Source organism: Pollachius pollachius, assembly GCF_949987615.1.
Source record: "Pollachius pollachius genome assembly, chromosome: 1".
Classification (NCBI taxonomy): domain Eukaryota; kingdom Metazoa; phylum Chordata; class Actinopteri; order Gadiformes; family Gadidae; genus Pollachius; species Pollachius pollachius.
The window spans coordinates 34,310,434-34,332,726 of NC_136934.1; the positions used below are offsets into that span (position 1 = coordinate 34,310,434).

The window sequence follows — 22,293 nt, forward strand, 5'->3', positions numbered from 1 at the left end:
TGTATCTTTCAAGGCATTTTAACAATTTAAGACTTTATCTGGTATGTTGATACCAGTTGATACCATCTGGTCTCACCTTCACCTACTGACTTCCTGGAGGCCCTGTGGTTAACAGCAGAAGGACAGCAGCAGGCCAGAGATGTTGCAGATAACACATATCCGGTTAGACAGATCTATAGAGCTCACGTATATCCGCAGCCCTGTGGGAGAGGGGAGCCCTTTCTTTCCTTTTGGGTCCTCAAATGTTCCGTATCTCTTAGCAAACAGGTGTGAATAAAGTATTAAAAGGGGATCTGCATACAAACACGAGTAGGACCACACCTGTGGGCTTCATTAAAATTGAAGACCCCCATCCCCCCCATGACTGGCATACACTGCATGACAAAGGAATACCCTTTTTGACACCATCTAAAGACCGAAATCTGATTCTGTGGGCAGTAGGTTTAAACAGCACAGGAACACATCCTTTTAAATTATGCGAGCCACTTTCCTTTGTGCAAACCCAACCTTAAAAAACCTTCGAGCCAGATGGTTTGTTCAATTTATTTAAACCATTAAAATATGACAAATGTTGAGCAAAAATAATACACATTTCTGAATTACTGTATTTACAAATACACATTTGTAATCTACATACAGTTGACATTGTTCTTGGTTCACTGCAGTCTATACAGGGTTCGCAGACTCCAGTCAAGGGGGGTGTGGCCAGCTGGCCGAGCTTCAACCAAGTGGGATACAGAATGTTTAAGGCACCTTGCACTGGCTCGCCAAGGCGGGCATTTTAACACCTAAACTATTCAAACGCTTGTCTGATCTTCACACATATCATGTGGCGCCAACTACAAGGGAATCATAAATAGTGTTTGCCTTTGGCAATGATTAGGAAAGAAACAACAATTAATTCATTTGTTGCCATATTATTTCTCTTTACATATGGACATGACATTGTACAATACAAAGGCTTATAAAAAATAAATACAAGAATGAATAAAAACCCTAGACAAAACAGAATATTCTGCACTGTTGTAAGGCTATGCAGGTCAAGTTTCACAGGAATGCAACCCACGTTGCAACATCAAAAATGAAATTCTCAGCACCAGACTTTTGTATTTGGATGAGCAGGTAAGACTCACAACACACCTATTCTAGAAAGTTATTTCTGTCCCAAAATAAGTTAAACCTCACCCTCGCTTCAGGTCAGCAGCAGTAATCACTAATTAACATTCACTGCATTTGGTGACAAGCCATTTGAAAGCCCAGGTATTCTAGGATTTAGCTTGTCATTTCAGAGTGCCGTCTCTGAAACATTTAGTTCATTCCATTAAGTCCTCAACAAACTCGTTTCACCAAAGCAAAACGGCACCGGTTGAGTCCTTGAAGTGTGCAGCGGTGAAAGAACCACTTCAATTTCAAACTTTCAACCTGAAAATGTCTGAACTGAAATGACACCATGGCCTGCTGCATTGGCACTGAAAAGGATTTGAGCAGTAACCTTCTCCATTCACACTAATGGGCTCCAGTGGCAATACAGTTGTTTTCTTTCATGCCATTCAAAGCAGGGCAATAAGTATTTGTCCTTGGACACGAATGGCCGCTTTCCACGCTTGTATTTTGCAGTTTGTGTATAAAAATCGTCTCAGCTGCCAACATGAGGCAGGCTGTCTTGAGAGAAGGGGCTGTCTCTCTTAATTGAATCGTGCAATCTAGCCTCTAGTCGTACTGTAGAACGAATTCAGGGATTGGTTGGTTTCTCTGTGCTGCTGGGTGGGGTCAAGAGATCTATGGAGACGGGCGACTGGTGGCAGTCTGTGGTGTCGATCTGTCTATCCTGGGCGTCTTTCTGCAAGAAGAGATGATCATGGTCAGACATACCAAGCAAATGTAACAGCCACACCCTTTCCACAACCAAAAGCATTCTGACGATTCTAAATTGTCCAATTAAAACGGTTGGCCACCTTTGGACCTGCATACGGGAGTGGTTACAAGTTGAAAGAGTTTTAGCGGAGGTCTTACCAGGAGATCGAGGTAATCAACGTGAGTCTGGATGTTGTGCCGGTCGTCGGACTTGACTTTGGTGAAGGTTTTGAGCTCGGCTTTGGGCAGCTCTTGCAGCGTGTCCATGAAGGGACGCATCCAGCTCACACACGGGGCTACGCTCTCCCACGACAGACCTGCAGGGACCGGATGGGTTTATGTTAAACGAGTCTGCGTAATGGTTTAAAGTCCTCCAACTGTGCAAACAGCTCTCGGGTAGTCGATCATTTAAAACGACATTTTATGAAGACGGCATGAATCAAAAAGATATAGCCATCAGATCAAGCATTAATAAATTGTTCAATTACAACACTTAGAACTACAATAAAATGGGTTGTAGTCCTTTTGAAATGGAATGGTTGACAGAAAAAATAAAAACTCTTCTAGACACACCAGACCAACGGTATGAATAAACCCAAGTGAGATAAACCATTACCTGATACTTTGTGGACCACATCGAAGTCGGAAAAGTGGCAGAAGGCAGCAGCTGCCAGGATACTGTAGGAGAAGTCCAGAGAGCTGATGTCCATGAGGCACAGGTCCAACAGCTGCACAAGACAACAGACTAGGTTTAGATCAGCACGGATACAAGAACACATTAAGGTGCTAAATCTATACAGTTTATTCAAAGTATGTTTTATTTATATAGAAAAGTCACCATTTGTCCTGTCTAAATATTGTGCCACAAGTAGGGTTAAAACTTTTCCAGATCTGGACGCAGACAATCCTCGCCAAAATAGTTATGTGAAATATCTAATGGGAAATTAAAAACTAGCCAGGGAAACATGCCCAAGATAAATCAAAAGCAAAGGAGTGTTTGATAACCTTAAGTTTGATTGCCCTGCAACAAACACTAACACGGTGTTAAACCCTCCGTGGACGACAAAACCGGCATAACATCATCGACATCGTCAAGGTTATAAATTAGCACGTTGGATACGTTTTGGTTTGAGATACGTTGTTGGTTCGGTTGCATTGGATAAAATAAGAACTGCAGCCAACCCTAGCCACAGGGGAGTGCATATTCATGCAATATAATCTGTGTCATCAAAGGTTTGGGGCAGTCTTTCAGACAACATGGGCATAATTCAGTTATTATATATGAGCGATCAAATGAAACAACAGAAATCAGTTGCTTTATAGATACTGACTGGTTTAGCTAATGTTCACCACGCCGCGTTTGTGTCATATTCCAGTTCATGAGAAAAGCAGGCACAGACCCAATTTATTGTGTCTGCGATAATAATAGTCTGCGATAATAAACACATTAGAAAACCGTTAAGCCATCATGTCAGTGCGTGGCCGTTACCTGTGTCATCTGGATGTAGGTGTCCTGAGAGAACTGGGGCACAAGGAAGTTCTCATCACTCTTCTGGGCCTCCACCTGGGAGTAGAGCTTCAGCCAGGTGATGGGCGTCTCTGGACACAGGTTCCAGTCCAACGCCTGCAGAGGAGAAGAACTTTTAGAATGAGAGGTCGAAGTGGGTGCCAATGCGTCTAAAATATGAGTTCATACTACATGTAACACAAAATACATACAATAATACATGTGTCCCCTACCTTTAGTACAATGAGCTCCGTTCGCTGAATGTCCCACATGTCACAAGCTCCGTCCGTTACGTAGGCAAACTCATGCACCTTGGGAGGGTAGATCTCCTGCAAGAGAAAAATAGCATATATTAGATATATAAGATAAGATATATAGCAATACAACTCTAAGACTAATATAATATTATCATTCGTTTTTAAGAAGGGAGGATGTGCTGGATAGAATTTGGTCAATCAATTTTGCTGGAGACACGTTATTACATGCATAAAGGTGCAGCTATATGTGAGACCCATTTAACTGGCTGGTAAAAGCACACTTATTAATGAAAATAAGTTATCGTGGCAAAACGTAAAAACTAAAAACAGGTCATATAAAAGGGGATTTTATTTTATAATGTATATATAATGTTTGTTCTGAAACCATTCTCAAAGTGATACAATTTGCTTTCGGTTCCGTATTTTGTGCTCCTTGTTGCCATTAGATATCCTTTCCCATTCAACAAAATTGAAACGTGCAACAATTAACCCTGTACAATGTGTTATATTATTATAAAGTTTATACCGTAATTGCGCTGCACTAGAGAACCGTGAATTACCTCAATCTTGGAGGCGATGAAGAGTGCAGTGATGCCTATTAGCTGAAGGTATTCTTTGTTGACGTCGGCTTGTGTGAGCATGAAGCGGTCAAAGTAGTCCTGGGCCAAGTAGGCCGTCTGCCGGTGTAGACAGTACACCTCGCTCACCTACGCAACCAAAAAACATAAAGATCCGCTTAAAGAGCAGCATCAGCCATTTTGTAACCATTCACACCATTTTGACAAACCCAGAAATACCCTTTTCAGGGTTTTACATTTGTATGCTACAAATACAGATGTAAGCATGGAGATATAAGCCTTGAAATTTCAGTGTGTATGAATAAACACAGAATTCAAACCACTATACCTGCAAGACCATAGTTTGACAAATTTGCAACCAATCTATCATAATAGACATAAAAACCTAAATTATACTATAAATTAATGTAAAACGTCCCAAAGTAAAAAAGTAAACATTCCCAGGCTAGACATTTCCAATGTTTTCATGTCCAACATGCAACCTTAATTTAACTTAATTTAATTCTCTTTCTACCATCTATAGTTTTGTTTTTTTCTGTTTCTGTTCAGAAGTCAGCCACCCACCTCAAAGAGCCAGTCTAGCAAAATGGCCCTCATCTTTGGCTGCATCTTGGGGTGCTGCTCGAGGTAGCTCTTGTCGTGGACGTACTTCAGCTCTTTGTTGAGCATCTTGATCCACACGTCGTCCGAGCTGGCCCAACTGAAGAGAGAGAGTTATATATCCATTATACATTTGTATTCAATTTGGTCCACAGCGTGCCAGTTTCTTAGTATACTGTACAATTTTTTTCCAAGTTAAAATCACCGCTTAATGTCAGAAGCAGTTTAAAAACACCAAGGGTTAGGATATGGATAAAAAGATGTTTACCACTGTAAGAAATACATTGAAACACATAGCTGTATACAATGTCCCGCAGTCACTAATACACAACCCCCACCTCAGACAGGGTATAGGCGAAGGCTTGATGAAAAGGTTCTGGAAGCGGTACTGTTTGAAAGCCGACCGGTCGGCCGGTTCCTCCATCTCCTTGTGTGGCGTCTCGATGAGGATGCAGGGACTGCTGCCCTCTTCCGACCAACAATTCTTGAAAATGTAAATTAAAAAAATAACGCTTAATACATGGGCTACATAACAAAACTGCAAAACAAAGTGTTCATTCTAGGAGTTACACGTGTATAACATTGACTTTACATTAGTACTACAAAATCAAAATATCCATATATTCGCCATATTCAAGATGTATGTACAAACAAATAAAGCTAGCTTTGAAATGCACACAATGTAGCCTACACAAACCCAGCTACGCATAATATAGCAACCTAGACCGTAAACTTGGCTGTGCTAGCATACGTTTACGTACACGTCACATATCACAATAGTTGAACATATCGATTTCTCAAATTCCAACTCTTGTACTATTAGAATCAGTTTAGCGTGCACTGCACACAGATGAAGCCATTAGCCGAGAGCCACCATACCGCGGGCTGGGTCAAGCGCGCGCGCCGTTTAACTCCGTGAAACAGATGATAACTCTGAACAAAAGCACACACCCAACTACTACTTATCACATTCTCTGCACACGTTACAATAGCTCGTCTAGTCTAAAAATGACGATAACGACGCTAATATAGAGGAAAGAAAGGATGACACCAACCTGTATTTCATAACTTTGTTTCTTAGCAGCAGGTTGAAGCTTCTTCTTGTTTGAAGGCTAGAGAGGGATATAAACATAGCCAATGAGCCAACTTGAATTAAGTGTATAAACGACTCCTGTTGCCCAGGAAATTAATGAAAACGCAATGCCACGTTAAACGTGGAAATGTAAATATCCCGATTGTACAAACCTCAGATTTTCTTTTCCTTAATGTAACAGCGGTGCTCTGTTCCTGTGCGTTTTCGTCCCTGGCTTGCAATGTGAGGCGACCACTACAGTGAAACAAATGATAATTAATATCAAATAAGTACGTATAAAGCTATATTATTCCGTGGTAGTATATGTGTAATATGGTTATAACAATGGCATTAACAAAAACAAACGGTACTGTACCTGCGTCTAGACATTTTGACTGTTGTAGTTGTTGGTCCACTGAAAAGAGGAGGAAGAGAACAATTAATAAAAGCTATTGCTAGAAAAAACAGCCTCAATATATACAATTTTGGGAGGCAAATTTAGATTACGATAGGTTAATAGGCTAAGATCGCCTGTTATAATCCAGCAGTAAATCCTTATTTTGCATGTAAGATCTAAACTAAGTAGGGTACTTAATACTTTGACCAAATAGTGGTCGCCAGACAAGATGGGGGTTGGTAGTTGTTTCCCATTTTGCGCCTAAAAATACGAGCAATTGTTCTAAATTGATCGCCCTTTCTATTAGATATTATAACAGATGAAGATCTTACCAACTCAGCAATGACTTAAGTTGGTAAATACGTTAATATTAAAACTACTTTAGGTTTTCGAAACTTAAACACGCGCCAATTCGCAAGCAAAGCGGGAGGATTTCAGCCCTGCCTTGTTCTTCTTGCCTGCGATCAGCTCACCTATGTCTATCTAAGTGATCCATACAGGAAATAACACAATATAGATCACAATGCAAATAGTCTGCAGGTCCCATAAAATACCTTTTGAACAGTGATACGTTTGAGACACTTTGACTTACTACTACCAAGAGTACATAAAGAAAGCTAGCTTAGCCTGCAATCCCCTAGTTATGAGCTGGGGGCAGCTAACATAGCAAACTAGGCTACGTTTAAAGAAAACCCATTCCAACAAATACTCAAAGCCTGCATGCACACAAACCACTGCCGAAACCCAACTTAACCAGTATATCATCTGACCAATCCACAAAATAAAACATCCGATGCAGTGATAACAGCTGGAAGTAAGTTATTGTGAACAGTAGTATTTGGATTCTTGTGATAAATCCACAGGTTTCGTTTGATTGGATAGATCGACACGGTGTTTAATCCATATGTAATGAATGTATAGTTGTTCTCTGAAAAAGGCATTTTAGAGCATAAAATCGAGTTTCGGTCGAAGCGTCTTACCTCGGGTGAAGAATGAATGAATAGATCAGCTGGCGCGCCGGCGCCAATCCTTATATCGTCGCTGCTCCCCGCGAGTGCGCATGTGTGTTCCCGGTTCATTTAAACGCGCTAAAATGTTCAAATTCATATTCCGCGAACGCTAAATGCAAGCTATATAACGATTGAAACCTTCCTTGTTAATGTACACCCAATTCAATCTTTGCCAATATGATTTAGAGCGTTAGTTGTGCACGGATTAAGTGGACATTGTGCGTTTGTACATAGTATTTTGAGTGTTGAGCATATATCAGAACGAGTTTAGGGGGCGAAATGTTATTTCCCTACTTTCCGGTTAAATTTAAATGACTCCGAAGACTTCCAGGAACAACGTGTCCCGAAAATATAATTGAAATACTAACCGTATCTCGCTAATTTACTTGTTTTTTGATGAAACGTAAAATGTCATTTTCTGCAGCACCGCCTGTGGGAGGAGTTTCGAATTCGTTTAGCCAATTGAAGGGAAACCTGGAGGACAACGTGCTCCACACAAAACATAAACAAACCGAACACGTGGAGCAGCTGTCAAATAAAAGGAGCACCATTTAATGGTTCTATGCAAGTCTTTATATCTGGTTCCCTATTTTCTCAATCCGTTTTAAATAATCAAACTAACACCTCCGGGTTGGCAGTGGTTAAGAGAAATCCCTTAACCATATATATAATCTTAGTAAACTGGCAAAACAAGTTCCTCCAGACAGACCGGTCAGCAATAATAATACAAGTTTTAAACTAACTTGCAGTAGTATGCAGGATATCACTTATATACAATTGAAAGAATGATTCTAATGATTTATATTATATTTTCATAAAATGTTGAATAGCTTTATTGTATTGTATGCCTACAATGAGGCACTTTTGAGAAGACTCTAAATAAATAGGCCTATAAAAACGTATTTTATTAAAAATTAAATAAAACATAAATTCGCTACCAAACTCTCCTCAAAAAGGACCCGTTGCACGTTTTGCTCATTCTGTCCATTCGATCAATCCGGAAAACTTGGCCTCCAACGGGGGAGCTTGCATCGCAGTGAGTAAACCAATGTATGAGCTGGTAGAAGTGGTTTGGATTTTTTCTTCAGGTGAAACGTTTTTTAGGGGATTTGTGACCTGCAAACATTCCATAGGTCTATCTCCTCGCATACAGACAAGTTGTCGTTATCACTGTTCTATACAGTCTATAGAACCGTCTTGACATGCATTATACTGCTTAACAACACAGCTTGGCTAAGTCTTCTTTAGGTTTTGCATGGTGTGAACGAGCGGATTGACTTTACTGCTAAACGCTGGTCCAACTGCACTTTGCTCTGCCAGGAACATCACATTCCTGTACCACACCATGATGTTCTGCTCCAACTTTGTTAGTAGCATGATGCTCTTCTGGTACCGCCCACTTTAATGTCTAGTTCCCTGATGCTCTTCTGGTCCAACACGTTCATGTCCAGTACCATGATATCTTCTGGGATAGCTCTACTGTGATGTACTGTTCTGTGATATTATCTATACAAAAAATGTCTTTCTTGTTTAGAAAGACATAGGTTTTAATATGTATCCTATACACCAAGCTTTTTAAATGGGTACTGCAGTACAAGTTCATAAATTGGAGGACTTTTTTCTGCCCGCCTCAGAGGGTGTGGTTGAGAATATGGCAGACCTACAATGTAGGTTGCTCAGCAACAATTACCTCAGTTTTTGAATTGGTTAATTGGAGAAAGTTGTTGGACATCCAGTATTTTTCAGCAATACACTTCGAGGGATACTTTATTAGTCTGGTCCCTGGTCTAATTGGAATGTAGAGCTGTGTCATTGGCATACAGTGAAACTGGATGTTTAGGGTGATGGCACCAAGAGGGAGCATGCAGATCAGAACCATAATTTAACTATGTGGGACACCATAGTGTCCCACACTATATACTACAGCTATAGCCACAGCATGTAGTATATAGTGTGTATAGTGCATATAGTGGATAAGTAGGATCTGAACTTGTTTAAGGCCACATCAGTGATGCCAGTCTGTCAACAAGCAAGTTTTGATTAAATGTGTCTACTGCAGCGTTGAGGTCCTAAATAACTAGGATGTAGCACCCCCAGCTACCTTCTGCGAGCTGTGAGGTAAATGCTCAAGGTCTTCAGGAACAGGTCAGGATGGAATAATAAGTGGCTCCACCTCTTCCTGCAGCATTTTCTTTCTACATGATCCACAATTAATAAATGTGGATCATGCAGGCCTTTCATTTCCCTTTTGGATGTTTACCGAGTGGATGTGGTCGTTAAACCACAGGGGGACTTTTGAACTGTATTCGGTTCTGATTGCTCAGTGGCCCCAGTGGTTGTTAAAGGAGTAAGGTCAGTGACAGGGTAGAGTACCAGCGCTGAGGAGGGATGCCAAAATGCATAAGTAAATTGAGTTAATGATGCAAGAGCGAATAGAGGCCAATGTGGCCTTATGGGGTGGAGAAGAACACGAATGAAACTCAGTACTAAGATGGTCCGATGATACAACCATATCCATAAGTTCTGAACAGTTTTTGCTTCAGGCTGTATGAAAGAATAAGATTGAGAATATGGCCCTTACTATAGGTTGAGACTGGGGAAGAAAACCAATTAAAAGAATCGGGCGGGAAACTAATAGGAATGAAAAAGGTTGCCTATGACAAAAAATAAATAGATGCTTGAAGGCTGTATCAAAGGATATAGGCTTATAAACCAAATCGTGTCAGACAGACCCCTCGGCCAGACAGCCAAGGATTCTGCACATGAGAAAAGGCTGGTGAATTGGCCTGCCTCATGACGCTGTATCCGCAACTTTTAGCCATGTCTCAGTGAAACATTAATCTCAGTGTCATTAGATGTGATGAATTCATTGCATACAAGTGATTTGTTGACCTTGCAACTAAAGTGCTGAAGCTAAAGGGCTGATTCATACAGGGTAGGCAGCAGGTGGAAGCGGGGGGCATGTGGACAGGATGGAGGGTGTTGCTGCTGTTTAGATGCCAGGAGCGAGTAGGAACATTAGGCTAATTAAAACGTAAACTACTGTTTTAGATTAGATTAGATTAGATTTATTTATTGTCCTCGTTCAACAGAGTTAACAACGAAATTATGTTTAGAGCATCATCACCAGCACTGGCATACAAGTACCTGATAGCATACATTACCCACTATAAAGATAGATCTCCCATTTGCTATGGTATATAAATATATTAATAATAAATAATAATAACAATAACCCAAAAGTGCAATAGTGCTAGTGCAGTTGAAATGTCAACAGTCCAGTAATAGCTACTATGTGTGAGAGGAAAGAGATGTGCAATGTTTACTTCAGTCCACTGGGTAGGCTGTTAGACTGATCTATCCAACACAGATCTAGGTGGACACGCCCACTAGTGATGGTATATGGGGCAGATTTTTGAAACGGCTTATAAGGCTAATCACACTCACACCTGGTGGTATAATATGTCCCCTTTAACCCTAGCACATTTCATTAAGACAAAACATCTCCTTTCAGTTGGTGGGTCAATGCTGGGGGGTCTCTCCTGGGCCGGAGGAAGAGGTCTCCGTGCAGCTGCTCCACCTATGCTCCCATTTACCACATATAACCACACAAAGCTCCACCACTCGGCCCACAGGCCATACAGGGGAGGTTTGTTTAGACATTTCAAATGAAAAGATTATTTCAATCTTTCTATTTCCCTATTCCATATCTGAGCCAAGCTGTTGTACTTCTGCCAATGGGGTTTTAATGCTGCAGTGACATTGTGGTCACATCTAGCACCTGGTTTAATGCTGTATTTTTGTTAGTATTTCATGGAAATGTGTTCATAATTAAAATTTGCAGGGTCAAAGTTCAAGTTGGATGTAGACATTTTGTTGGGTCATTTCATGGTCTTATGGAGCCATGGGCTAAAGATTTGTGAAGACTGAAAGTTGATTTATTTAAAAGAAGACCTAATTTAACATGAGTTATAGTAATACAGTAAAGGCTGCCATTCCACTGATGTAGAAGTGTGTGAACCGCAGCTGTTGGGTTGGAAGCCGCAGTTAATGTGTTGGGCAAGTATGAAGCAATTCAATGTGAACCTCTGAGTTACAGCTAGGCTTGTCTTACTAGTCAAACTCCATGGCTGCCGCTTGATTTTAAACATACAGTGTGCAATTATTAAGGGAACGGGGGAAGGGACAACTATAGTACAGTATCGGGGGCCCATTTACACCCAACTGAATTTTTTCAATACTGTCAATAGAAACAAACACAGAATTATGTGTATGAAAACATTTATTGTAAGTCATTCAGAGATCACATGTATTAACTATAATAGTTTGAACATAGATGACCCTACGTTTCCGTTTCTTACCATAACAGAACAAACTGTTCAGTCACATGTCTAAAACACAAAAGACCAGATATGTTGATAAATAAAACAATATTCCTACAACTTTTTTTTTTCTTTTGGCAAAGTGCTGTATTATTCCAGTAAACTACATAAAAGCAAAAAAAAAATTAACACTTGATGAGAAACAAAAATGCCACAAAGTATTCTTCACACGTATTTGAAAACAAGAGGAAACGGGCTTGCTACATCGTTTTGTTTGTCTATAAAAGCTGTACAGGGATTCATGGGGGGGGGGGGGGGGGTCACAGAGAGGGAGGAAGCTACCTCCAGTGGTGCATAGTTTTAGCTTTGACGTCTGTAGATCTGTTGAGTATTTGTTTGTCCGTTTGTGTGTGTGTCCAATTCAGGACACAACGTTGAGTTCAAAGTTCTTCAGTGACACATTGTTGACGACAATGATTTGTCCCCGGGAAGGCACGTGATCCGTGACGGCAGAATTTCAAAGGCATTTAACAAAAACAATACAAATCCCTGTTGGTTTCATGATCCACATCTGACCATGGAGCGGTGGACAGAAGAGTACAAAATAGGCCTCCTCCTCCTCCCAGAATTCCCTTGGAGAAAAACAAAAAAGCAGGAGACAATCGCCAAGCAACGCCTCCATTTTTTCTCCTGTCCCTCACAACTTGTAATTATTATTATTTTTTTAAACATTCCAACGCAATGTGAAAAGATCAAGACGGCTCTATAACGACCACAAAAGGTTGATCACATGTACGCTTCAAAACGAAAAGATTCAATACAACAGTGAGAGTCACTCCACGAGCAATACATGTATGTACACTCAACCATTCTAACACATAACACAATTTGTTTGTGCCTATGTGCCATGCTTTAATACACATGGGCTAGGCTTTCTTTTTTTTGTTTTTTTAAGGTATGTGCTATGATCACAGAGGTGAACAATGTAAGAAAAACAAGCCAACAGATTTGAATAGAAAACATATGAATATGGATAATAACTGACTGGACTTGGACTGACTTGGAGTTTTAGAACTTCCACTTCAAATGGTGTTAAATCTTGTAATGAGCCCAGTAATCTAAACAAATAAAAAAGTGTAACAAAATGTTTTTTTTAGATTCTGTTCATTCACTTGTCATGGTCACATAGCTGAGAAATTGCTTTAAAAAAAGAAGGGAATTTGCTATTTCAATGTAATGTAGTGCTACTTGTAAGAAAAGGTACATTTAAGACTGAATACCTGATTCAGTGGTCTGTTAAGATGATTATAGACATATTTTTTTGCAGTGTTGCTGGGATCCTGAAAGACTATTGTTTGTTTTTACACAGCAACCACCCTTTAGCCCAGACATAGTAAGCAAAATATAATAAAGTAACTACAGTACAAACAAGTACTTTAAAGTTAAAGATAGTTGCAACTTTTTTGGTTTTCAAATATTTTACCGTTCAACAGAAAATGTGAACTAGGTTAGTAACTTAAAAGAAATAAAAGGCATACAATTACAACTCTTAATCATATGAGGTACACCAAACAAAACAGATACACGTTGATAAAAGACCAACCATTTCCCCCCATCTTACAGTTGATTGAGAGCTTAAGAAATGTACTTTCACAGTCCTGGGACCAATCAAATCTTTTGAGACGCGCAGGGAGACGATCCCTGATTACTAACATTTTATTAGGGATCTCAAACTGGGACCAGAGTCTGGAAGGCCCCCATGTGAGACAATTATCAGCCATCAAGTATTGGTGACTGTCCGTGACCCTGAGAATTGGACTGCAGATATACTTTTATAGAACACAACAATATAGTAATGAGAATAATAAGGAAAAAAAATATTTTTTCATTTTCTTTTACCCACCGCTAACAATTCTAAAACCATGCAACAAGCTGCATACTAACGTGACCAGACATAACCAAACATGACCAAACATACCTACTCAAGATAACAGACGCATATATACCATCTTCATACTGATATGTAATATTTTTTTCTTTTCAAAAATATTTTGGAAGTTTTTTTTCATTTTTAAATACGTTTTTACATTTCTTTTTTTTCTCAAAGCTACCATTTAAAACAATGTGTTAAGTGATATTTAACCCAGTAATATTTACCTCTTATTTTTTAAAAATATTGTCAAAGATTACTGAATTAAGAAGTCCAAGGCGTTCTTCACCTAAAAGCCCAAGGAGAGACCGAGAGAGCGGTCGTAATGTCGATGTCAAGTATGTCCATAAATAAACGTTGAAGGACGCAAAGGTGATGCAACCGACAATGGATGCCTAGAGCAACTATAGAGCGAGGTGAAAGCTTCCAAAACTCAATCTTTCAAGAGGAGAGATTGAACCTTAGACCTGCACCATGGTGCCGGTCTCAGATCAGATCTCAGTCCAGCCCTGGTCTTAAGCCAAGCATGGTCAGCCCGTTTCACTCCTTCCAACTGTCTGCTGCATCTTTCCCACAACAGAATTCTCTGTAGTTCCCTAATCTCTGACAGTGGCTACTAGTGCACACTTGACCTTGTGATTCTATGTATCGTATTGCACTGAACAATTTGATTGTATACTGGGTTTTTCCCCCTACCTCAGCTGTAGGGGAGAAGGCGAGATCTAGTCAATTTGGGATTAACACACAATAAGAAACAAAAGGCAGTTTAGCCTAACTAAAGAAAAAGCCTCCTGCTGTCCAATCAAGTTTCCCCAGAGCGTTGCCAAGCGTATTGCGGCCCCCTCATCCCCCTGATTCTATACAACCTCTGAATGACATCACAAGCCCTCCCCCAAACTCCTATCACATCCTCTGTGGCTGTCCTGGTATGGAGACGGTGAATGTGCCAATAATTAAAGTGACCTACAGCATTGATACTAAAAAATTATGGAGTCCATGAAGAAGAACAGGTCAGGGCTCAGGACAGTTGAGACTGACAAAATGGCCGGTGTATAAAAACGATGGGCGATGGATTGGGGCGATTAGAATGACAGACATTTTTCTTGCATCCATTCTTTTAGGAATTAATCTGATGTATGATGGATGGATGGACATTTGCACAGTAAATTCACTTTTAGCCACTAGCCTGTGAGTTCTGTTTATTTTCCCTTGTTTCGAGCCCAAACGAGCCCACCAACATATCTGATCTAACTCCTCTAAATTGTCCCAAGCCAGAACTTCAAGTATGGTAGACCAACCAGATGGAAAGACTTGCATTGGTGTGTTTTGTTTTGGTCGTGAACGACATGGCTCTTTCTCTGGCAGAAGGCTGGTTATGGTGTCTTTCCTATACTGACATGATCTTCATACTGGATTGTATTCTTGGTTGAACGCTGGGAACTGATGATGATGGTGATGACGATGGTGATTGCGATGAGGACAACACGGTGGGCTGCGGCCCCAGGACCCCTCAGTAGTTGAGGTGTCTCTGGTTGGGCTGGTGGAGGTACATGGTGTTGGCCCGGCCCTGCTTGCTGGTGGCCGGTAGGCAGAGCAGGTTGCCGCGCCGCATGGCGTTGCGGGAGAGGGGCTGGCTGCGCTGGGCCCGCCGGCCCCGGGACTGTCCCTGCTGCTGAAGCAGGCTAGCCCGGGCGGAGAGCGCCGCAGCGAAGCAGGTCGTGTGGAGGCTGGGGCGACGCTGGCTGTCTGCCACCTCCGGCCTGCAGGGGGAAACGCAGAGCAGAACACAGGGCGCTCAGGACATTGACTCATGAATACCAAAAAAGAAACGATGATATTTTTTACTTGAACTATTCACGTGCTTCTATAACTATTATTTCACTTTAATAATTGACTTCATATAGAAGAAAACAGAGTCAGTGCTTATATTATATCATTGAAGACAAGAAAAAAGCTCTGGATCTGTCGATGGAGGCTTTGGATAAATGCTGCTTAAAAGAGTCCTACCGGTGGCGGGGGTTGTCTAGGGAGCGTCGGCCCTTCTCCTTCCCAGGCGAGGAGCAGGGCGGCCCGGCCAGGCCCAGGCTGCGGTCCATCTCCAGGTTGAGGGAGCGGGGCAGGGGCTTCAGGCTGAGCCGCGGGGGGCTGTGGTGCGCGTAGACGGACATGCTGGGGTGCTCGATCAGGAGGTTCTCCAGCGGACTGGTCTCCAGCTGGATGTTCTTGCCGCCACGGCCCGTGAAGCACGGGGGAGGGGTCACAAACCAGCTCTCCTCCAGGGCGCAGGCCCCCAGACGCAGGAAACCCCCCTCCTCCTCTTCCTCCTCCTCGTCTTCCTCTTCGTCCTCACCCTCGTCGTCTGCCTCGTCCTCGGGCCCCCCTTCTGCGTCGGTGTCGGCCATGGAGTTGAGGGAGGTGCAGGAGGCGTATCGGACGTTGGGCGTGGCCATCGGCGAGGGGATCATCACCAGGTCTTCCTCATCGTCTTCCTCGTCCTGGCCTGCAGGCCCAGCGGGAGCACCGGCCAGGCCTGCACCGCCCGAGGTTGCCCTCGCGTCTCCTGCACAGAGACAAAGATGAACCCGGATGAAAAAGACAGCCAACATGGAAACAGGACACATCTGAAAATCAAGTCAAAGTAAAGGGAGCTGGTGTGCCATGGTACCCACAAAAAATGTGATCGGTTAGAATCCCACAAAAATCCGAAATCCACATTTGCCAGAACTTGGCCCTGTGCCAATATTGTGCAGCGGTTACAGTCGTACTCAGACTCTCTACCTGCTATAAACGCACAGTCAAAGGGTTCACCCAGAAACACAATGCCAGAACCGCAACCTTTAGGGGCTTTGATCTCAGTATATCCTATAGCCCACCTTACCAGCAGGGGGCATTGCAGATTGAACATTTTTTTATCTCTGCGCTTTATACTACAAGACATGAAGGCAGACCCCCTTAGTACTGCCTCCTTGCCTTTGTTTTTTCGGTTTTTTAACTCTAACATGCCCGGGATGCAGGCCATCAGTAACCACTTAAAAGTAGTAGTAGTAGAAGAACAGGAGGTCGTCAAACGTACAGAGATGTGTGTGGACAGTGGCTGACAGCCAGGCTTGAGTTCTGCTCCTAGTGCTGGAGGTCTGCAGGACTCTAATAATAACCCACTAGGCCCATAAACAGAACTGAAATCAAACAGGGATGTCTGGTCTTTGTCCAGCACAGATCCTGTTGTCTGCTACCACCTTATGTTCCAAGTTCCTCCATTTTAACTTACACTTGCAAACAAAGACCCCCATGACCCTTGTTCTGATTCTGTGAAGATTTGTTATGCTACTGTGCTAAATGTTTATGTGACCATATGCATTGTGGGGCAGGATAGTCTCGTCAGTGGTTAGGGGGACTCCCAGCTGAAATTTTATGGGGTCAAACCTGAAGTTGAGCAGGGTACCTTGTCCTACATGCTCCTTAATTAACTATCTAAAATTTGATTTGTGTGTGTGTGAGCCATTAGTCAGCTAGTGTGCATCCCATTGTCTGTTTAGAGCACACATTGGTGTCATGTGACACCGTCTGCCTGGTCTTAAGGCCGTCATGCAGGTGGCGCCTGCACAGGGCACTTTGTTTACCGGCAAGCTGCTGTGTTTCCGAAGAGCAAGGAGCCTTGTTGATGATGCTGTTCTGTCCCCAAGCACCACAGTAGGGCACTCCCAACAGATAACTGCTTCCCTAAACCCTGTCCCAAGCAATTAGCATGTAATCCTGTCAAGTGTGTGTGTCAGCGACAGCTGTTAAACATGCATGCACAGAGAAGGCAGCCTATACTTCCAGAACAAAGCAGTGTAGGGTAAGAGGGCTGGTGGATGGGTGTGATCCTGTGTCGTGCATTGAATGCGGACAGGGCTGATGAACAGGTGCTATTGGGGAACAGAACATGTGCAAGGAGGTATTCTGCATTAAAGGACTTCCAAAGTATTTTTTGTAAAAAGAAATGACAATTTTTTGATGTCCATGATATCCGATGATATATCCGTTACAGGGTTAAATGGAAGGAAGACATGCAGGGCACCAGACATGCAGGGCACCCGACACGCATGAAGTGCAACACGGATCCCTTCCCTAGATAAGTGCTAGGGGAGGGCAGGTTGGATCAATCACTAATTAACAAGCAATTCTCGGGTGGTGCTGGAGTCAGTGGTGTCGAGTTAAAGACCTTAGCAGAGGGAGAGGGAGCGCTGCGTGTCAGTATGGGAGCTGGGAAAGCACTCCACAAAAGGTAAACAGACGCTCCGCTTCAACTCTCCACAATCCACAATGGCCACAGGGCTATTTGCTCAGCAAACTAACCCAGTGGCTGTTTTTAAAAGGTATTATTAAAATCCTTCAGGTGTGACGGCAGCACCAAGTATGAGCACCCACACCTACAGGTGTCATGGGCTGTTTTGAGATCCTGCGCAGCACTTATAATAGATCGCCTTCCCATAAATGTAGGCGCTAGGCCAGCTACCTCTGGCCACACGGGAGACTATATTTAACCCCCCTGGGTCCTCTGGGGCTTTGTCTGACCTGGTCCCTCCAAAAAGCGAAGTTTCAGGGACAGGCACAGAAGACCCTCCCCTCCGCAATTTGAGACCCCTCCCACTACCTCCTCCCCAGAGGTCAACAGGGGTTGGGCTGGTGGGCATCTGAGGATATTCACAGTCCGTTGAAACTAGAGATGGGGTCAGTCGGGTATAAAGGAGGGGTGGGAGGGGGTGGTGGGGCAAGTCTGGACCAGACTGAATACCTTGCCAAGATGTTACCCTGGCCAACCCCTAGGTACTGTAGGTCTGCTTCCATTTAAAGACCCTGTGAATGCCTTATTAATGGCTTTACTTAGTTATACAACGTTCTCTGTAAAGTGTGTGTGTGTGTGTATGTGTGTGTGTGTGTGTGTGTGTGTGTGTGTGTGTGTGTGTGTGTGTGTGTGTGTGTGTGTGTGTGTGTGTGTGTGTGTGTGTGTGTGTGTGTATTTATGAGTAGATGTAACCTGTGGTGTAGATTTGTGTAGAACATATGGTGGGCTGGGGTCATGAACCCATAGCATCTGAAAATGGGAAACATGAACAGGGAGGAGGCATAAAGGGGTTGGTCTATCTCAGTCTATATAAAACAAGGGGCACAATACGTTTGTGCTTGGGCTACTGACAATCTGTGATGTTTAGCGTGTGTCTACTGGGATATTTGTTGCCGGCGCCGCCCTCTCTGGCATTGTGTGTAATTACAGGACTTTGTTCCCAACTGCCCAACGTAACGGCCTTTTGTCTCCTGTCCTACTCGCCACTAGGTATTTACGCACGCAGAAATACGCAGAAAGATAATAATGCAATGAATGTAGATAAAAAAAAGCATGTTTGATGCTTGGAGTTTCAGTTAAACTAGTTGTACAAGAGAGTGTGTGTGTGTGTGTGTGTGTGTGTGTGTGTGTGTGTGTGTGTGTGTGTGTGTGTGTGTGTGTGTGTGTGTGTGTGTGTGTGTGTGACAAGGCACTCACCCAGATAGTCCACCAGAATCCAATCTTCATCCTCCTCCTCGTCTTCCTCACTCTGTCCTGGCCGACCGAGGTGACTCACATCGTCCTCATCGTCCCCGAACAGAGCGCTGGCGAACCTCTGGAACATCCCGGGGCCTTGGGGGGCACACGGGGGCCTGGGTTGGGGCGGGGGCCGGATTTCTGGCTCATCAGCTGCCGGTTCCTTGGCTGGGAGGAGGCTCCGTGGAAGGTGCTAAAGTGCATCAATGTGTTTTGGTCTGGGATCATACGAGGCTCAGAAGAGGGCAGGGTCTGAACATGTTCTCTTCAGGCCCAGGCGGCTCCTTAATCAGTGCAAGATACAGTACAACAAGGCCCTGCGTGGAGATAGAGCGTTTTGGTTACAGACCAATCAGACGTAGGAAAGGGTCACGTGGACGATCTAAATACACAACACCATCTGATACAATAACATGTTTATAACGTGTTTAAAACGGATTGTGCCTTGTCAGGAAACCACTATGGTAGCTATTATGACAACACAGTGGTGCCTTATCAACAAAAAAATCACATCCATATCATGGCGCCCAGACCTGCACACTTATAGCCAATGGGCACAGCTGATACGGAGTAAAGCATTTTTTTTCCTATATCCGTTTCTTGAGCTAATTTGCATGCAGCAGCCTACATTTACATGGAGGTGTGCCAAGTACATTTTAAGATGATTGATAACAAAAGATATCCAAAACCTTCCGGGCAAAACACATAATCGAGCCTTTATTTTCGATGTCTTTGTTGTCCTTCAGGTCTGGGTAGGAAGAGGCAGACACCAATAATGGGTCATCTTCTACTTTTCAACTACCCGAGGAGCATACGTATTAGCGTACAAAGAAGGCTGCGTAGTTATTAGTCTATTAAAGATAATAATGAATCCCGTGTGTCATCTGCCGTCCGTCGAAGGGTTGACTGTCAGGTTCTGTACGCCTGTTCAGAAAGTGCAGTTGGCAGAGCTGGCACGAGCCTGAGCCTACTCGGTTTATAAAGGGGCCGATCCGATGCAGCTGGGCTAGGGGGTCGGCGGACAAGGATGGCAGTTAGTAGGCCTGCGTCCTGACAAACAGCAGAGTTTGCACCTGTCTTCTGCACCTGTTCCAATGTAAAGCGATTCATTCACGCTGTTTTTTGCCTCGATTCAAGGGGCCACTGACTGGATGCGCTGCACTTAATGCGATTACAGGCGAGCGCCGGTTTAGTATCATCGTCTGCATAATGATGTGCTGCACAACCGAGAACAGCCGAGGCCGTATTTATCCCGGACATGTCGGCTCTGCGTTAAAGATGGTTTAGCATGACCCGAGTGGCTAAACAACAGCAGGCCTTGTGTTTACATGCCAAGGTCGGTACAACGACATACATGACGTAATGGTCTACATTTTGTCGTGAGTGTATGCGAGGAGAAGATGCAAGGCAAGCACGCTCACGCACGGTGGGCATTTAACGACTAAAGTATTTGGGCATATCTGGATCGAGAAATACCTTATTTTAACAGGATTAATGACTGTGATGACCGGACAAATTTTAAAATAGCAGAGCATATCGGGTGGTGTCTGCGCCGGGCCAGGGACCGCCTCCCCTGGGTTCGGCGGCGGGCTGAGGAGGAGGAGGCTGCTCTGTAACCCTACACTCGTTGGGCGTAATGTAGCTTGTTTAGCGTTAAGTTTTCTTTAGATATATGTCGTGCTATTTTAACCAACTCTTGTTATATTTAGGCGGTAGACCTTCCCGTGGGGTTGCTCTACCTAACCCTGTGCACGATGTGGGCTGATCGGCCGAACAGCGCATCGATATCCGAACATTTCTGAGCAGGCCTCTCGGATCTATTGTTCAACATAAAAGCACCCGTTCACTTCCGAAGGTGGTCGGTTTGGACCCACGGTCTACCCTCACACTCGGATCGATGCGAAACAATAGTTATCATTTATTAAATGGTCAAAAATAAAAGGTGATGGTTAAGGAGACAAAGAACAAGCACTCACCTGCGGCAAGGAAAAATGTAAACTGTTAAAAAACGAATGATTTTCAATATAAATCCTTGTTAAAGAGGTAGATTACTTGTTTGGATAATATAAAGACCGTGGTTTCTTCGCAGAAGAAATACAAATATTTTATTGGGGACTATACATTCGGAGTCAATTTTCGTTACTTTTCTCGCCGTTTCCGAAGTCCCAAATGCTAGCTTTGTTATTGTTGTGGAGTACAGCTGATCGGTGCGCCCGCCTATGGGAGGGACGAGTCGTAAATCACAGAGCCAATCAGAGGTCGCTATTCGCTCTGAGTGACTGTCACCAACGCACGTGACAGAATCCAGAAAAGGGCATGCCTTGGCAAAGCACCGTGAGGCTCTGGGAGTGCCTCACGGCAAAAAAAACCCCACATATTAGGAAATATCTTTTTATATTTATATATCCAAAGCCAAATATATATTGGGAAAAACACTCATTCAACACAACTTGGTTTAATTTATTGCGTAAGACCACTCCAAATAGTAGCCTATATAAAGTAATTCTACCCGTGGCTTTTAAGTTTGCAGTTACTCAGTGATAAAACACCTGAAGTATATGGAAAACAATTGCGTTGTTTCAGACACCGGGGCCTGATAAGTTTGACCTTTATTCTGTTCTCAATCTATTTAAAAAATGTATAAAGGATATGCAGAGGGATGCCTCTGCAAAAGCAATAACCCACTCATCTGTTATTGATTGGCCAGAAAAAAACAACTTGTGCCTAAACACATTTAGCCTCGGCCTACTCTATAAACATACAGCCCTACTCGCTTAAAATTTGAGATTTGAGAGCTGGATGTTGAGGGAACCCCCACAACCCCTACTTTGTGTAGGGTTTTGTCTGGGATATATTAATCCTGCGAGACTATGAAACTAACGTGTAGTATATATCAGTTGGAATTTTTCAATCTACCATAACACATATTGATTGAGTATTTCATAGATGGATGGTAGCTTTATGACTCTTGATACACATCCATATTACACACTAACACAGCATACAACATACAACTTTTTAGGGATGTTGAATTGAGAGAAGGACCTCTGGACCAGGAGGATGGTGAGAGGACATGGCAGACAGACGATCTGGGTCAGGGGTGGGTTTTAGATAGGTCACCCCCTGGCTTGGAGAATTGGGGGGGTAGGGCTTATCTCTACAGTCTGGAGGACAGGACACAAGCTTAGGACAAAGACCTCCTA

The 22,293-nt window shown here is 43.1% G+C and overlaps 2 protein-coding genes across 2 annotated transcripts; both read right to left on the bottom strand.

Annotated features, from left to right (window-relative positions):
* Positions 1 to 583: 583 nt before the first annotated feature.
* Positions 584 to 7,282, bottom strand: ccne2 (cyclin E2). The gene is made up of 12 exons (XM_079739987.1): positions 7,246 to 7,282; positions 6,245 to 6,283; positions 6,042 to 6,123; positions 5,852 to 5,908; positions 5,135 to 5,280; positions 4,761 to 4,896; positions 4,179 to 4,325; positions 3,595 to 3,690; positions 3,344 to 3,478; positions 2,471 to 2,582; positions 2,014 to 2,171; positions 584 to 1,840 (listed from the first exon to the last, which is right to left on the bottom strand). The coding sequence occupies exons 2-12, from the start codon at positions 6,256 to 6,258 to the stop codon at positions 1,733 to 1,735; spliced, it is 1,191 nt and encodes a 396-aa protein (XP_079596113.1). The 5' UTR covers positions 6,259 to 6,283; positions 7,246 to 7,282; the 3' UTR covers positions 584 to 1,732.
* Positions 7,283 to 11,539: 4,257 nt separating this feature from the next.
* tp53inp1 (tumor protein p53 inducible nuclear protein 1) lies at positions 11,540 to 21,246 on the bottom strand. Its single transcript, XM_079733808.1, has 4 exons — positions 21,067 to 21,246; positions 19,052 to 19,407; positions 15,535 to 16,087; positions 11,540 to 15,287 (listed from the first exon to the last, which is right to left on the bottom strand). The coding sequence occupies exons 2-4, from the start codon at positions 19,176 to 19,178 to the stop codon at positions 15,038 to 15,040; spliced, it is 930 nt and encodes a 309-aa protein (XP_079589934.1). The 5' UTR covers positions 19,179 to 19,407; positions 21,067 to 21,246; the 3' UTR covers positions 11,540 to 15,037.
* Between the last annotated feature and the right edge of the window lie 1,047 nt (positions 21,247 to 22,293).

What these genes read in the sequence shown, in the direction of transcription:
- ccne2 (XM_079739987.1), bottom strand. An exon ending in AACAAAGTTATGAAATACAG is followed by an intron (nt 5,281 to 5,851) that starts GTTGGTGTCATC and finishes TACATTTTCAAG; the next exon opens with AATTGTTGGTCGGAAGAGGG. An exon ending in TCGCCTATACCCTGTCTGAG is followed by an intron (nt 4,897 to 5,134) that starts GTGGGGGTTGTG and finishes CTCTCTCTTCAG; the next exon opens with TTGGGCCAGCTCGGACGACG.
- tp53inp1 (XM_079733808.1), bottom strand. Translation starts at nt 19,178, where the DNA reads ATGTTCCAGAGGTTCGCCAGCGCTCTGTTCGGGGACGATGAGGACGAT. An exon ending in GATTCTGGTGGACTATCTGG is followed by an intron (nt 16,088 to 19,051) that starts GTGAGTGCCTTG and finishes GTCTCTGTGCAG; the next exon opens with GAGACGCGAGGGCAACCTCG. An exon ending in CTAGACAACCCCCGCCACCG is followed by an intron (nt 15,288 to 15,534) that starts GTAGGACTCTTT and finishes TTCCCCCTGCAG; the next exon opens with GCCGGAGGTGGCAGACAGCC.